The 17715-nt window shown below is 44.5% G+C and overlaps 1 protein-coding gene across 1 annotated transcript; it reads right to left on the bottom strand.

Moving 5' to 3' along the window:
- Positions 1–9489: 9489 nt before the first annotated feature.
- LOC131334222 (uncharacterized) lies at positions 9490–14514 on the bottom strand. The gene is made up of 3 exons (XM_058369145.1): positions 14169–14514; positions 11754–12392; positions 9490–10466 (listed from the first exon to the last, which is right to left on the bottom strand). Exons 2-3 carry the CDS (start codon positions 12350–12352, stop codon positions 9773–9775), a joined length of 1293 nt encoding a protein of 430 aa, XP_058225128.1. The 5' UTR covers positions 12353–12392; positions 14169–14514; the 3' UTR covers positions 9490–9772.
- Between the last annotated feature and the right edge of the window lie 3201 nt (positions 14515–17715).

Here is a 17715-nt window from a genome sequence, read left to right on the forward strand (position 1 = left end):
CGGGCATTACACCACTGCTTGCGCTCCCTATAAGGCACTTTTGGAAAATCTGGCGGCACAAGGACTTCTTGATGATCATATCGATTGGACAAAGACGCCGAGAAGACAGCCGAACGCTGTCGGACAAAACCTTATTCCGCGTCCAGTCGGAGTAATCAATGTTATTCATGGGTCAACAACAAAGGAGGCAGCAAGACAGCTTCGGCAAGAGCTTGTCAAAGCTGAGAAAGTTACCCAAATTTTTTCCATCAATCGTGCTCCAAAAAGAGTCAAAATGCTTGAGCGTCCTTGGTCAATCACCTTCACCGAGCAAGATTTACAACGTGTCCAAACACCCCATAGCGACGCTCTGGTGGTCACAATCCAAATCTCAACTCACTCTGTCAAAAGGGTGTTGATTGATCAAGGAAGCTCGGCAGAAGTAATGTACCTGTCTCTCTTTAAGGAACTCAAAATTCCTGAATCGTGCCTTCTCCCCGCTGAAGTCCCTCTGATCGGATTCAGTGGCACTCCCATTTGGCCTCTTGGACGGATTACCCTCCCTGTTGTTACAGGCTCGGTTGCTTCTAATTTGGAGTTTGTCGTTGTGGACGCCCCGAGCCCATACAACGCGATCCTCGGCCGAAATTGGCTTCATTCAATAAAAGCCGTCGCCTCAACCTACCACCAGGTGGTCAGGTACATCGGCGCCAACGGCAGACAAGAAGACCTATTTGGAGATCAGTTACAAGCCAGACAGTGTTACGTCTCGGCCATTGGAAAGTCATCATGCTCCAGAAGGGTACATTGGGTTGAAGTCCCTGACAAACCAGTTCTTGAAGACGTCGGATCTCTTCCTGAAGAGAAATCAGTTGAGGATCTTATCAAATTCCCTTTTAACGAAGATGCATCACGTTATTTCATGCTCGGCGCTGGTCTATCCCAAGCCGAGAGTGAAGAAACCTTGCAGTTCCTAAAAAGTAACATCGAAGTTTTTGCATGGACACCGTACGAAATGCCAGGCATTGACCCAAAGCTTATCCAGCACTCCCTCAAAGTTTCAAAATCAGCAAAGCCTGTAATTCAGAAGCCTCGGCGGTCAGCCAGCATTCACGCCGACGCAGTTAATGAGGAAGTCGGCAAACTCCTCGAGGCTGGCGCCATCAAAGAAGTACAATACCCCACTTGGCTCGCAAACCCTGTGGTGGTGAAAAAGAAGAATGGAAAATGGAGAGTTTGCGTGGACTACACCAACTTGAATGATGCTTGTCCGAAAGACTGCCTTCCCCTTCCAAAAATTGATCAACTGGTAGATGGAACGGCGGGTCATGCTCGGCTGAGTTTCTTGGATGCTTACCGAGGCTACCACCAGATAGCCATGGATCCCGACGACGTGGAAAAGACGGCATTCATCACACCCAGGGGCCTCTTCTGCTACCTAGTTATGCCGTTCGGCCTTAAGAATGCTGGTGCCACATTCCAAAGAATGGTATACTTGTTGTTCGGAATTCTCATCGGAGAAATCATGGAAGCTTATATCGACGATATGGTGGTGAAAAGTCTCAAGGCTGAGAATCACCTCTCTCATCTTGCCGAAGTCTTTGCAATCTTGAAAAAGCACAAGCTACGGCTTAACGCTGACAAATGCGCCTTCGGAGTTAGCTCAGGGAAGTTCCTCGGCTACTTGGTTACTCGGCGCGGTATCGAGGCAGATCCGAACCAGATCTTAGCTATTCAGCAATTAAAACCACCATCCACTCCTCGGGAAATTCAGAAGCTCACTGGGATGGCAGCGGCTCTCAACAGGTTTATCAGCCGCTCGTCGGATAAATGCCATGTCTTCTTTCAAACGCTTAAGAAGCAAAGCCGACGAAGTTTCAAGTGGACGGAAGATTGTGATGCAGCCCTTGCCGAGCTGAAATCTTATCTCAGTTCGGCCCCTCTTCTTGTCAAACCAGTAGCCTTCGAAACTCTCCATCTCTATCTAGCTGTCTCTCCACACGCTGTGAGCTCGGCACTTGTCCGAAGGGAAGGCCTTGAGGACCAACCAATCTACTTTTCTAGCCGAACCTTGCTCCCGGCACAGACTAGATATCTGCCACTGGAGAAGCTTCTTCTAGCATTGGTCACAGCAGCTCAGAAATTGCTCCCTTATTTTCAAGAGCACCCCATCATAGTTCTCACGGAGTTTCCACTTAAGAACCTCTTGAGGAAGGCTGATCTATCTAGCAGAGTATCTCAATGGGCGGTCGAATTAGCAAATTTTGATATCCACTTTGAGCCTCGAACTGCAATCAAGGCACAAGTATTGGCAGACTTTATTGCTGAATTCACCCCTGGAAGCCCGGACGAGGAAACACTGGTAAAGCCTCATTACGGGATGCTGGAACAACAAGAGGCTCGGAAAGTTTGGAACTTATTTAGCGGAGACGTTTGGAAGTTGCACGTCGACGGGGCATCAAACAGCAACGGCTCGGGCGCAGGGGTCGTTCTTGTAAACCCTTGTGGCGTCCTTCATGAAAGTGCTATCACAATCAACTTCCAAGCCACAAACAACGAAGCCGAATATGAAGCTCTGCTTGCTGGTCTCCGAGCCGCGGCAAGTTTACAAGTTGAAGATCTACAAGTGTTCTGCGACTCTCAGCTAATCGTCAACCAAATAACAGGTGATTATGAAGCTCGGGACCCAAGGATGATTAAGTATCAAGCTACCGCTCTAGAGCTAATCCGAGGGTTCAAAGGATTCCAAATCGAACAGATCAACAGAGAGAACAACGCTCATGCCGATGCTCTTGCAAGTTTAGCCTCGGCAAGCAAAGCATCTGAATACCGACATATCAGCCTCGGTGAGATCCACGAACCGAGCTTTGAAGTATCGGAAGAAGTATACAACATTTCCCTCGGCCCAAGTTGGATGGATGAAATCATCTCATTTCTCAAAGATGATACTCTTCCCTCTGACAAAAAGGAGGCCCACCGTGTACGCAGCAAAGCAGCCTACTACTGGATCTCTGAGCTCGGCCAACTTTACAGAAAAAGCTTCACTGGGCCATATCTTCGGGTTGTTCACCCAACCGAGGTCCCGATTATTTTAACCGAGCTCCACTCTGGCAGCTGCGGTTGTCACTCTGGCGGCCGTTCCCTATGTCAAAGAGCTCTCAGTCAGGGATACTTTTGGAAAGGAATGAAAAAGGATTGTGAAGAAGTGGTCAGAAAGTGTAAGCCTTGCCAACTTTTCTCCCCCATACCAAGGCAGCCCGCTCAGTCTCTCAAACCTATCACTAGTCCGTGGCCCTTTGCTCAGTGGGGCTTGGATATAGTAGGCAAACTTCCAACTGCCCCTGGGGGCTTCAAGTTCTTGATCACTGCAACGGATTACTTCTCAAAATGGGTGGAAGCCGAACCGTTAGTCACAACAACTGAAACTGACGTTCGGCGATTCGTTTGGAGGAACATCGTCACAAGGTTCGGCGTGCCTTATGCTATTGTATCGGATAACGGCTCACAATTCGTCGGTAAGGAATTAACTGGACTCTGTGCTGAGTTCGAAATTAGATTCTTCAATTCAACCCCATCCTACCCCCAGGGCAACGGCCAGGCCGAAGCCACTAACAAGACTGTTTGCGCTGGCATCAAACGTCGGCTGGACTCTAAACGAGGAAAATGGGCCGAAGAACTTCCCAGGGTCCTTTGGGCCTACCGCTCCACTCCCAGACGATCTACCGGCCAAACTCCCTTTGCAATGGCCTTCGGCATGGAGGCTGTCATACCACTGGAATCAAAGTTCCCGACCCTGCGCACCGAAACTTTTGATCTAGAATCTAACAATGATGCAGTGGCAACCGAGCTAATCTTAGCCGAAGAAAAGCGAGACGATGCTCAGCTCAAGTTAGCCAACTATCAGCAAGAAGTAGCTCGGGACTACAATCGAAGCGTAAGGCTTAAGAGGTTCAGAACCGATGACTGGGTCTGGAGGAAGGTTGTCCGAGCCAATCAAAAGACAAAATTCAAACCAAATTGGGAAGGACCCTACAGGGTGATTAAAGAGGTCGGCAATGGCTCGTACAAGTTAGAAGACAAAGAAGGAAGGGAAATTGAAAATCCCTGGAATGCTCTGAATCTCAGGAAGGCCTACCTTTGAACTCTCGTTGATCGCACTCTATCACACCACCTATCAAGTCTATTACTTTTCCCTTACCAAAGTGCTGTACTTGTCTTGGCAATCTTTTTAATGAAAAGTATCTCCTACTTCTCAAGCATCAGTGTTCTTCATATTTGATTACAATGATTCAAAATTTCAATCAGTATAAGCTCGGTATTCTAAACAGTTACAGCTACGTTCGGATTTCTTTACTACAAACACGATTATGGCTCGGACAATTTGATTTCCAGCCACAACTCGATTAAACAAATTGGTTCGGCAATGTCCACCCCTAGAACATTTACTTAACATATTGCCTTGGTACAAGGCTGGCATTTTGAGCCGAGCCTTATACCAGCATTGGGGCTGTTTCGAGTAAATCATAAACAACTCGGACAACTTAACGTCCAAACAGAAAGCAATAGATGAACTTGAAAGTTTATCCTCAGTACGGCTATGTTCATAATTTGACTTGAACTAAATGGCCACATCAAACAATTACTCTACCTATTACCTTGGCATAAGACTGGCATTTTAAGCCGAGCCTTAAACCAAAGTAGGGGCTATCATATGAGTAACTATCAAAACTTTCAAAACAAACCAAGGTTGTTTAACCCTCGGCAGCCAAAACCAAAAAATATTTCTAAGGCATGAAGAAATATTCAGTGCAATAACAAAGTTGGAATTTTTTCTAAGTCATTCAAACACAAACTTGAACTTGAAATTCAGAATCTCCTGCCAAGAGGGCTCGGCTTGGTAAAACGTTCGATGCCGACCCCCTTTTAAACTATTACATCTAGCATGGCAAAATCCCAAAATGTTCGGTGCCATCCAGTCCAAAAGTAAAGTTCAAAAATATTCAGAAACAAAACAAAATGAAACTTAAAGTGAATCCTAAACTTGGGCATCTTCTGCAACTTTATCTTGAGCCTCGGGACAGCTTTCGGCATCGGCAACCTTCTCCTGTTGATCGATGCCAGGCACATCGGTCATCTCTTCATCATCATCTTCAGGAGGAAGAGGCTGACACTCCTCCTCCGTGTACGGAAGGTCAAGGTCTGGCAATGCCGGCTCGGGAAGTTGCTTCAGAAAACCCGACTCAGGTTGAATCGCCATAACACCGGCCATGGCGTCGGCACCGGCAGAATACCCCAGCTTGAAGAAGTCAGGTAAACGAGCTTCGAGCTCATCGTTTACCATCTTGTGAGCAATCTGGGTATACTCCAGCGCGGCTCGGTTAATTCCAGCCTCATAGCCTTTGGCGTCAGCAGCCTTGAGCTTCTCCTTCTCTTCCCTTCTCATCTTTTCGGCATCAGCCTCGGCAGAGGCCTTAACGTCGGCCAGCTCCTTCTTCAGCCGCTCCAGCTCTGCTTCCGCATCTTTTGCCTGCTGATCTGAGATCCTCCATTTGGTTCGGTAGGAATCTCGGTCAGACCTGTATCGTTCACGCTCGGCAGTAACTTTGGTGGCCTTGTCATATGCTTTCAGGGCAGCCTGTCCAGCCTGTCAGAACATGGGAGTAAAAGATTACCACAAAGCAAGTGCAAAGCAAAAATCACAAATACAAAAAAAAAAGTAAGTAAGCACAAGTAATACCTGCACAAGATGCGAGCACATTTCCCCGAGCCCTGGGATCAGGTCGGTTGGCACTTGATCGTAGTCTCTCGGGAGAGCTAGACCCCTGAGGAGCGTCACTGCAAGATTTGGTTCTTCCTTAACGGAATCACTCAACTGCAAGACCCTTCCGTCAGACATTGTGTAGGAAGGGCTGAATTGCCGTCGGATTGCAGCCTCGGTTGCAGGATCGGTAAGATCGATGTGAGGCTCGGGAAGATTCCTTTGCTCCTTGGGAGGAGAGGCTCGGGCAACGCTCGAGGGAGCTGACTGAGAAGGGTTCGACAGAAGAACATCCTCAGATGTCTTCTGTCTCTTCTCTTTCTGTTGGGGCTGCTGGTCCGAAGAGCCTCGGCTCCGAGCCGGGTTTGCCGACTTTGTCGGTATCACTGGCCTTGGAATGTTTCTTCTCGACATGTCTTCGGCAGCAGCGTCAGTTAAATCGTCGGATCTAAAGGGAGTAAGCCACTCCTCGGCGGTATATCCGATCTTCGGCAACCGAACACCTTGCTGCCGCTTCTCCCGAACGTTTTCAATGTAAGAAGCTCCCCCCTTTTTCGATGCTCCGGTTGTCTTCGAGGCACCCGCTTTCTTCTTCTTTGGTTCGGGTTCGGCTTCTTTACTCTTCTCCTTCCGTCTTAGCACGCCCTTGTATGAAGGCTTGTAGTCGAGAAGGGTTGGAGCGTGTCGGCAAGCTTGGGCGAGAAGCGTGTCGCAAGCTTTCTCTCAGGAATTTGTATTCAGTCCCTTCGATATAGGACCGAGCTCTGCAAAAACAAATAGCAATTCAAGAAATACTCTCATAAGAAGAGAAGACAAAACTAAAGCGTAATTAACGACTTAAGCACGATTCGATCTGATTACCTCTTGTATCAGCAACTTTCGGAACGGCGTACCGACGAAGACCGTCGCCGAACTCAAAGTTTCCATGCACTTCGAGGTAAAAATCGGCCCATTTATCCGTGTCGGATAGACCTTCGATCAAGGGGATCTTTTTAGGTCGGGTTGAAAGATACCGACGACCAGATTTGCCATGACGAGACATGGTGTAGGTAAAGAAAAGGTCCGTCGGCTTGAAGTCCAGATTTTGGCTCTCCATCAGGGCAATTACCGACATGATGATTCGGTAAATGTTGATTGCCAATTGATGGGGAGCCAAGCTAAACTTCCATAGTATCTCCCTAAGGAAAGGGTGAAGGGGGAACCGTAGCCCGGCCTCGCAGATGGCCATTAGGGGCACGGTTATGTGCTCGGGACGGTGATCCCTGTGGTCCTTTATATCGGTGCTTTTGACTCTGTGAATCAGAACGTCGTCGGGAATGTCGAACTTCCTACGGAACGCTGCATACTCTCCCGGATCGCCACTAAAGTAGTGGGCATAAGGGCATAACAGTCCCTTGTCAAAGAGGTCAGCATCGCTTGGCGCCGACGTTGAAGCCTCGGTTCCTGACATGAGCCTAGATTTGGCCTCTTGTCCCACTAGTGGCTCGGTCTCAAATTGGGTGTCTGAAGAGAAACTAATCTCCGGCTCTGTAATAAATCCATCTGCAGCATACTCGTAGTTGCGCTCGGCGTTAGAGTCGTCTGTCACTGGAGAAGTTGCCGACATCCTTGTTGAAGAAGATACAACCGCTTGGCTATTCCTCAACCTACGCCACTCGATAAGTTCGCTGAGGAACTGACGATCGGATTCGGTTTCCGAGCAATCCGAGTCTGATGACACGTCGATGACCTCGTGAGCCAGACCTAGGAAAAGAACAAAGGGGTATTAAGCTAGAGAAATCTGCGTCGGCAAAGAAGATCGTGTGGAAGTACGGTTCATCTTATCGGCTCACGAGTCATATTCTAACCTATAGTGGGCTCGGTACTCCTACAAAGACCCTCCTACGTTCAGCAAAATAAGAGGGTTGGGGAACGTTCGGTAATTTATCCCCAATAAATAAATCGTTCGGTTGAGCCCCAGATGTCCTATGGGGGCTCGGAAGAACAGGATGAGTTCAGGGATGAACATCATCGTTCTCCCCAGAAATCCACTATTCATACAGTACAAAAAACTCAAAAATCATCCCAAAAACCCAGAAAATAAGCATAAAAAGCGAGAGCAAGACTAAAACGACAAGAATCAATGGCGTACCTGAAGATTTCAGTTGATTTGGGGCTTGAAGTTGAGGATTTGGATTCAAGCTGAGCTCTGGAACGGAAATGAAGAGAGAGAAGGTCCAAGCGCTAGAGAGAGAAAGTGCAGAAGAACTTTCTCTCTCCTCCTTCACCGGTATTTATAAGCAGAGCAGGCCTTTTCGAATTTCCCGCCCATCATTTCACCGCCGAACCCCTCGCCAACCTCTACGTGACACGTGGCAACTGAAGCCCTTGCCCATGCCAGCCGTCCCCTCGTCTGCCCAGATGTCCTTTCAACTGACGCACCCGTTCGAATACTCGACAGCTGTTACCCAATCTGGGGCTCGGATTTTTCTGCCGAAGGTTCAAGCTCGGCCAAGTTTTGAATCAACCCATACCGAGTGAAAAGCTTCGGCATGGGTTGAGGGGCTATTGTAGCAGACCGAGCAGAATGGCTCGTTCCATTCCGAGCGTGATCTAGTAACCGTGGCCGAGGGTTCCTTTTGCCGAGGGTTCCTCTAATTACATCTTCTTTAATACTCCATTCCCTACACCTGCTCGGGAAGGAGGATACGATCGTTTCGATAGCCGCCGAAGGTCCCACAACATGCTCGGTGCCGAGCATGGCTTGGCCGACGGTCCAGCTCATCCGCGTCAGAACAGCATTCATGGCTATGATGATGGTCGTGATGTCATCCGAACGGTTATGAGAACAATGATGGTGGCACGTGAAAGTGCCAGCTCATCATGAAAACGGTTGCAAAACCCTAAACGTGATGCAACAGTGACATCAGCCGACGCGTGTCGAGCGTTGGTGCAATCTTGGAGACCAAGCGAAGGGTTTCCTATAAATATCCCATTATGCCTTCTTGGAAGAGGTACGCGAAAACAAAACCCTAGCTCCCAATCTCTAAATTCTTCCTTGCAAGAAAACTGACTCTCGCACCGGAGGGCCATCCCGGAAAACCTCCAGTGTGGTCTCTTAGTCGTGCTTCGTTTTGCAGGACTGGGCAAAAGAGATAAAAGCTATCCCCAAACCACCATTCAGAGAGGACGAACCACCCAAAATGGAGCCCCACAGGTTGAAATAGTTTTGCTCGTGGAGAAAGACGGTGTTGATAGAGTGGGCCACCGTGGACGTTGGCTGGGGATATGTTGTATGCTGCGATATTAATGTTCCGCATCAACTAAGTATGAACTAAATGGATCCTTGCAGGTGTTAGGGTTTGCTATCTTCGGTGCAGAAGTGTGCCATAAGAAGTTGCCTCACCACATCTTATGAGGTAGGCTAGTCTGTTGGCTTTTCTTTGTTTTGTTGCTAGTAGCTCTCTTCGCCCTTTTTGGATACCATTTCCTCAAGAAACATAAGTAATACAGTACTAATTGGTGATTGGTGCGAGATAATTAGCCGAGGCCTTTCAATTTCGATCATGGTCCTAATGACTCCAATTAGATGCTCATGATTGATTTTGTTTTTGAAAAAACAAATATGATGGGCAAAAAATCTCCATGAATCATATCCTTATATATCATGAAATCCATTTGTTGCAAATAAAAGTCCTCAATTCATTTTTGAGGGAAATGGGGATTCACTTGGACTAATTTTTGAGAGGAATATCATGTAAATAGAGCCTCTATCCGTTGAACGTCACATTTCATCCTACTCAGAAGATTAAATACAAGAGCAAAATCAAAACCACAACTACACTGGTAGAGTGTGGTTCAGTAGAATGTCGCCGGAATATAATGATCATATGCCGTAAAATGCTCGTTGCGACATTTAGTTTGCTAAGAAAATGATCAAATCTGCATTATGAATGGAATCATCATTCATCAACTACAATGACTGATCATTCCATCATGAATTCTTTCTGAAAGTCATTCTAACAAACCAAACACTACCATGTAAAATGATTGAATTCACCAAGAGTGCCGGGTCCGCCTGCTGAGCTTCCTCTGGAAAGGCCGGCATGCTTCGATGCTCAGATCAACGGCAGCAGCGAGAGCCATAAAGATAGCGGCGTCCTCTGCGCACGAAACGTGTCGCATTGCCAATTGCACTGACGGCTTGCTGATCTTCCCTTCCCCTTGCACTCTGCAACTCATCACAAACCCCCCTACCACTGGACTTAACATTGTCAAATCCCCGCTGCTCTTAGGGCTTGACACCGGAGTTGCCACCCCCGCAGCTTGAACTTGCTTATCAACGTCGATGGAGAACTCGCCGCCCTTTTCAGCGTTGACGAAAATCTCGGACATGAGAATCTGCCCTCCTCCTCCTCCTCCATCATGGACTTCGGGGAGGAGATGGAAACGGTAACAGATTAAGTCTCTGACCCCGCGCTCGCGCCACGCTTCAAGTTTCCCCCATGGCTGCCAGCTGTCAGGCCGGCAATAATCAGGCCGGACAATCATCCAGGATCCCGGGTTGGACCGGGCAACCCAATCACAACCTGAGGATGGCACGAAGGGAGTGGTTATGAAGGCTGCAGCAATGGCTGAGCCAGAGAGGTCGTGGATCTTCACCTTCCATCCTTTCCTCTCTCTCCTCTCGGATTCTTGGTCATCAGAAGAAAATGACCAGATATTGTTCAACGAGTCTAGATGGGATACCCTGTAAATTTGTTACGACAAAGTGAGATTCCAAAAATAATCCAATCCAAAGGCTCGGAAATCTGCAGTATAATATGTCCCAAATCCACAAGAAAGAAAAAGCTGTTATGTTTTCTTTGGCTACTTTCAGATATGCTAACGTGTTGCCGACACATTTTAATCAATTGGCACTGTCTAACAATAAGAACAATAGTTGCAATCTCTGCTGCAAAAAGCTAAAAGCAGCAGGAAATTTAGGCACGTAACGAAATCCAGAGCAAACAGGGAGATGATAAATTTGATGAGAACATTAAAAACTCTATTGACTTCAGCTTCTAAGAATTTGAAGTCTCAGTAGACAGTTAGGTTTTCAAATTGGGTCTCTCCCTTTTACATACCTTGGGGTGCCACTTGTTCATCAGAATTTTCTGTAGCAGATTGCAAACCTTTGTTCGGCGTAGATTGTTCTAGATTTACAGGATGGGGGGAAAAACATCTACCATATGCTGGAAGGCCTCACATTGTTAAATACACTCTTAGTACTCAACTATCCTGGAGAATGCACTTTATTATGACTGGTTCCATTTGTGGGAGCCTTAAGCAGTTCCAGGAATCTCTCGTGGACTTGCACTGAGTCTTATCAGTTATCACCACTCTTAACGACATATCTTTGGAAGTTATACGGCACATATGAACTATTCGAGCTGTGCACCCTACTCTTTGCATTCAATGGAGTTCTAAGTTCATCATCAGAGCATTCGGAATGTGGATGTTCCAACCGACTGTTGTTGGACTTCAATAAAGCTTCTTAAGCTAAGGCCTATGCTCTATCTTAAAACTCCCATTGGGGGATAGGTACTCCAGTTTTCCTAGATACCTCAAGGTCCGATTTATAATCCTTTTGATGCTAGAATTGTCCATAGTTCTGGCATTCTCCTATTTGTTGTAGTTTACTATACTATAGTCTACAATGGCCAATATACTTGGCCTTTTGCCCTTTATTTTCTGCCTCCCTTTGTCCCCGACTGCCTAATCTGATGGCATGGCTTGGATTATTCCCCACACTACTTGAATGATCTTAGCTTTGTTTTTTTCGAATGGTATGCCCTTCTAGACATTTGTAGTCTTAGATTTTGAAGAATTTCTAATCACCATGAGGGCTATAGAAAAAATGGAAGTCTTAATGCCATGCTGTCTGCTGATATAGCTTCCAATTTATTGGCAAGAATTCAAGAATAACAAAAAGCTGCAGCATGTGAAGGAATTCGAGTGGAAGATGAATAAAAACAAAAAATGCAATTCATATCACCTGTCCTGACTAAACTTGCAACTGAAGATAGGCTGCCTAATGGTGCCTTGAAGCTGAACTATCTGAGGACTCAATTTGGTCTCATCAGCAAATTGGAAAACGTATCTTGGATCAGGGTCAAGTTTAACACGCAGATGAAGTTCTGCTCCAGGTTTTCCACTACCCCGCTTGCTTTTTCCAATGCCTATCCACCCGTTGAAAAGAATCACCGGCTTCCCTTTACCCCATTCAGGGCCTACTTCCAGCTTAAATGTTCCAATTTGTTGCCTTTTACCACAATGGGATCCCTTTTGTGATGCGAAAACAATTATCTCAAGACAAGAGTGTGAAGCAAAGAAACACCTAGGTGTCAATAGTGCTTTCAGATCGGACTCTTCAAGGTAAAAGCTTGAGGCGATGTTCTGAGAGCCGGAAATAGATTCAGGAGAAGACACTAGGGGAACTGAAGTTGTCTGAAGAGGAAAACCTCTAAGACGGATTTCACATGAACATGGAGGAGTTAATCTGTGGTATCCAGATTTCACGGCAGTCAATCCTCCGCTGGAAACTCTCAACTGCAGTGAACCAATTGACAACCTGATAAAAGCCTTAGGATCCATTCAAGTCACAAATCTTTCCCCATTGATCAGCCCAATAAGCCTGTCACAGAAAAGTAGCAAACTGTCTGAGAATCAAACCTAAGAGTATAATACCAAGACTTAGCATTAGGAGAGGGACTTCAAATTAACATGCAAAAGCTTACTTCTTTTTCAAAGATTCGGATACCAAATACCGGGGACGTCGTCAGCTCATTGAGAAACAATACTACCTGTAACAAGGAATACTGCTTCTGCAATACCTTTACATGCAAGTAAAGGTGCTATTCTCAGAATTTTGATACATCATTACGGGTCTAGATAACGAGTGACCTAAGGTCGGACATTCCTTTTTTTTCTCTCTCTTTTTTTGATTCCATACTGCGCGTACTTTCATGTGGAATGTATAGTCATTTGAAATTAACCCTGATCATGTAAACTCCAATCTCAACAGAGCACTCAATTGACCCCAATCTCAACACATCACACAGTTACGGTTTCCTCAAGTCTCAACTGCAATCCAAGGTTTACCAAAATCGGGTGCAATGTATACACATGCAGTGCACCGACAGTGAAGTCCAAGAACAAAGTCAAGAATCTCCATATCTCATGACCCTCGTACATGTAACCAAGTGAGATAAAACAGACTTCTAGGGAGGGAGCATCAGTATTTTTTTCCCAAGGACAAATTACTAACCTAAATTCCTGCTCAGGGAGTTCTAGGAGGGAGGAACAAACAAGTGCTATCACCTAAGATTAGAGAAGGAATACGAAAGTAACTTCTGCAGAGCTTCAAAGGGCAATACATAGTGATTCAAGTGACTGGTAAACTTTACTTTGGATAGATATCACCTAAATAGCAACAATTGTCATATAGATCAACAACCTTGCACTCAAGCTAGACGACGGTCTGATAAGCTAATGGTTCAAAAGATATCAGGAAATAGTGAAGAATAACAGGATGAAATTTGTCACCCTCGTGCAAGGTTACTTAACGTCAACTCTAAACACACAGCTCGATGATTGATTTTGATCTCTGATTTGTTTGTAGCTCTGCTTTTGGCTCCAGAAAATTTTGCAAGAAAATTTAAGATAAAGGGCACCCCTTTTAGCTCTCTGTCAAGCATATTGCTTTCCTTACATTTTCCACAAGAACCAGATGGATGCCAAAGGATTGATACAAAGGACAAATCAACAAGGTTAGCAATGGCAACATGGCTCTTTGAGTATATTGTAGCCTATCCGAGATGGGTTCATTTCCATTTACGTAAATTATCTCTAACGGGTACCATAATTGGACTCAATGCACGATAAGCAATTTTCTGAGCTTTGGCACTGCTTGTTATTCTTGTAAGCAAGCATCTAACGAATAAATTCCTCAATCAGTGCCTTCCAAAATTTAAGATTACTGCAAAATTCGAAGTTGTGGGATTACTTGTGCGATTCAGGAGCAAACTGAATTCACTAAATTCACATTTGTATGTTTCACATCTCAATTGAAACCTCAAACTACAATTTGAAGTAACTAACGGACTCAGAATAGACAACCCATGTAAAATGAGAACACTAACAGTTTACAGTTATGCCAAGAGGCCTTTGGCCCAACGACAAAGGCATCCGGGTGCACTTAGGTGCTAGAGAGTAAGGAGGTCTGGACTTCAACTCTTGTGAGGTGCAAATCTAACTATTCTATCGATACCAATTTTCGCCGAGCCCAAAAAAAAGAAGAGAGTTTGCAATTACAAACCAAGAAGTTAACTTGGAGGCATAAACATGGCCAGAAATAAACAAATAACAGCAAAGTAAATCCACATGCAAAGGGATTGAAACAAACACTCACCTTTAGTATGAAGCTTTCTCTACCCTCAACTTCAAAGCCACTTTTGAGAAATTAGCTTCAACCCTGTACTTGGAAAAATCTGTAAATTCCTTGTCTCTATCAAGTCCCCCAGAAAACAATATTTGATGTCAAAATTCCCACTAATTCCACATCAAAACCACCCAAATGGCAGTTCTATCCCTCCCTCTCTGAACGTCTCTCTATGTGAATGATCAAAACTGGGTCGCTGACTAAACCAAAAACCCACCTGTTAAAATAACTATTTTGTAGTGCATATGATATGTTTTGCATTACAGTATTTCCGTAGAAACGGAATAGTAAATGGAGGAAAAGTAAGAGAATATTAGTCGTTAAATAAACAAGAAGCAACAAGATACAGAAAATATGGAGAGAGAAAGTGATGCGGAGAGAAGAAAAAAAAATGAAGAAAAAGGATATTTTTTTTATTATCTAATAGTAGTTTTTAGTCTATAACTCAAGTGCTCAACAGTCGGGTCAGTTTCGACGCACCTCAATTTTTTAGCTACTAAGTTACGTGCAACCTACTAGGGGCTTGTTTGATAACCTAAATTCAGCACTTAATACTGAATCAATTAAGTAATAAGTGATTCAGTAGGTTTGATAACAACATTTCATATTACTTAACAAATTAAGTACCACTTAAAATATAGGCTAAAAAGTTGAAAAAAATTAAGTAGCTTTGAGCTACTTAATTCTGGCTGAATTTTTTTGTACTTACATTCAACCGTCACACCACCACCACAACCACTTCCACCAACACCTCCACCACTCCACCACCACTCCTTCTCCACCACATCACCACCACCACCACCACCACTCCCTCCACCACCACCACCACCACCACATCACCACCACCACTTCTTCCAGTACCACCACCACCACCAGCTCCACCACCACCACATCACCACCACCAGCTCCACCACCACCACAACTCCACCATAACCACCACCACTACCATCACTACACCACCACCACCACCACCACCACTCCTACCACCACCACCACCGCTCCACCACTCCACCACCATCACCACCACCGCCACTTCCCCACCACTACCATCACTACACCACCACCACCACTCCACCACCACCACATCACCACCACCACTCCAGCACTACCATCATTACACCACCACACACCACCGCTCCTACCACCACCTCCACCACTCCACCACCATCACCACCACCGCCACTCTCCCACCACCACCATCACTACACCACCACCACCACTCCACCACCACCACCACCACCACATCACCACCACCACTCCACCACTACCATCATTACACCACCATACACCACCGCTCCTACCACCACCTCCACCATTCCACCACCACTACCATCATTACACCACCACCACCACTCCACCACCACCACTACCAGCACTCCTACTACCTCCACCACTCCCCCACCACCATTCCACCACCATTACCAAAAGTATATTGTGACCGTTAGTAAATTAAGATAGAATTGGAACAAAATTAATTCATCATTTTTTTTAATTCAGTACTTAATATATTTATCAAACAGCTTTTCAGCTTAAAAATTTCAGCATTCAGTTTTCAGTACTTAATTTTTCAGCTTTCAGTTTCAGTTTTCAGTTTTATCAAACAACCCCTAGGTTACGTGTCAGTCGCGGCAAAAATTAGTTAGATAAATAATTAATATTATCTAATAAAACTGCTAAAATAAAGAAACAGTGGCTTATTTGTACAGAGTTTGTGAAAATTGGATACAGCTGTATCCAACGCGTCTTCACGGTCAAAAAATGTAAGTGTCGTTTTCAGACATGCATATGTGTGATGGCGACTTCATAATCTACATGGCTGTCAAAGACATACAATTGGGCCGGAGGATTTGTCCCGAGGAATTAGTAGGTGAGTGTAAATTTACCCGGACATATGAGTTGTTAGAGCATCTCTAATTCATCCAAAATAGAGGATAGATGTAACACATTGAGGGGAGATTTTGTAATTTTTTTTTTTCACTTTTTGTACTTTTTTGGGAGAATTTTTGAGGGACCCACCGTCCTTTTTAGAGTTTGGAGGAATTTTGTACTCCAAATTTACTTTTGGTCCTCCATTTTTAGAGGACCAAATTTACTTTTGGAGGACCAAACTCTATAAAGGACGGTGGGTCCCTCAAGATTCTCCCAAAAAGTACAAAAAGTGAAAAAAAAAATGAAATAAATTACAAAATCTCCCCTTAATGTGTCACATTCATTCTTTATTTTGGAGAAATAGAGGTGGATTGGAGATGCTCTTAGAGGAACAAATACGTAACCGTTGTTCCAATATATAGATACTCAACAGTTTCTTGGTCAATGCTTGGATAGAGATCACCGTAATCGTGCAGTATCCTCACATATTCTTTAATGCTGGTAACACGTGATGCGACCTTAACTTTGATTTTGACATTATATGGCCGACCTAATATTCCCAGGTGGTTTTGGAAGAGGCTGATGCCTCACTCTTTTGTTTTTTTGAGCCTTCTGACTTCTATGACGACCTAAGACGGAATGAAGAGAGAAAAATAAAACCTTGCCGGTTTCGTAATTGTCTATGAAATACATTCCTAACTAGCTGTGTTTGCTTTACAACTCAAAAAGAATTTTTTAAAATTTTTTTCTACTTCTAACATTTCTCTCTCTATCTCTCTCCACTTATTACATCTATTATTTTTCAAAAAAAAATTTAAAAATCAATCCAAACAAAAAAGAGTCATAAAATAAAATGTCATTCTCCAGAAATATATGTAGAGTAAAAATAATGATATTGTCCGAAAGCTCAAAATAGTGTGTTGCACAAGTGCTCAACAAACTTGGAAGGACAAGAGTGCGTAAATCAATCCTTCTCCACACCTCGTCTATGCGAGAATTTTGGTACATCAGTTTTTTAAGTGCTCGGCAATGCCAAAAAGACAAAATACTAAATAGTGTAAAGAAATAACACTAATGCTTTGGTGACCAGCAGTGCTACCCACACAACATTAATACACAGACATCGTGCACAGATTTGATGTGGGGCCCACTATGGGTCTCACATAAACGATCCAAACCGGTCATCAAATGTAAAACATTTTCTTAAGTGTTCTTGCTATAAATCAGCTCAATCTAATATCTTTAGATGCTCAATTCAATCATCTAACTTTTCATTCGAATGTAATGATAATGAAAAAAGTTAGATAATTGAATCAAGTATCTAAAGGTATCGGATTGAGCTAATTTTTCGCGAGGACCCTTGAAAAAATATTTTACATTTAATGAACGGTTCGAATTGTTTGTGTGGGACCCGTAGTGGGCCCCACAACAGATATGTGTCTATAAAGTATGTGTCAACAAACATTCCGTTTGGTGACCATTTTTGTCACCACATTTTGAATATCATGTGGTATGTCGCCACTGTACAAATAATATTCAAAATGTGGTCACCATATATGGTCACCGTAGCATTGCTCAAGAAACAAAGAAAGCTCCAATTTGTAACATTGTCATTAAGTCTCAAATAGACTTGAGCCTGATATAGGTG

Source organism: Rhododendron vialii, chromosome 7a (genome assembly GCF_030253575.1).
Source record: "Rhododendron vialii isolate Sample 1 chromosome 7a, ASM3025357v1".
Taxonomy (NCBI): domain Eukaryota; kingdom Viridiplantae; phylum Streptophyta; class Magnoliopsida; order Ericales; family Ericaceae; genus Rhododendron; species Rhododendron vialii.

Excerpts from the sequence above, each read along its gene's own strand:
- LOC131334222 (XM_058369145.1), bottom strand. The coding sequence starts at position 12,352 with ATGGATCCTAAGGCTTTTATCAGGTTGTCAATTGGTTCACTGCAGTTG. Across the intron at positions 10,467-11,753 it reads TGCAAGTTTAGTCAGGACAG|GGTATCCCATCTAGACTCGT; the intron begins GTGATATGAATT and ends ACAAATTTACAG.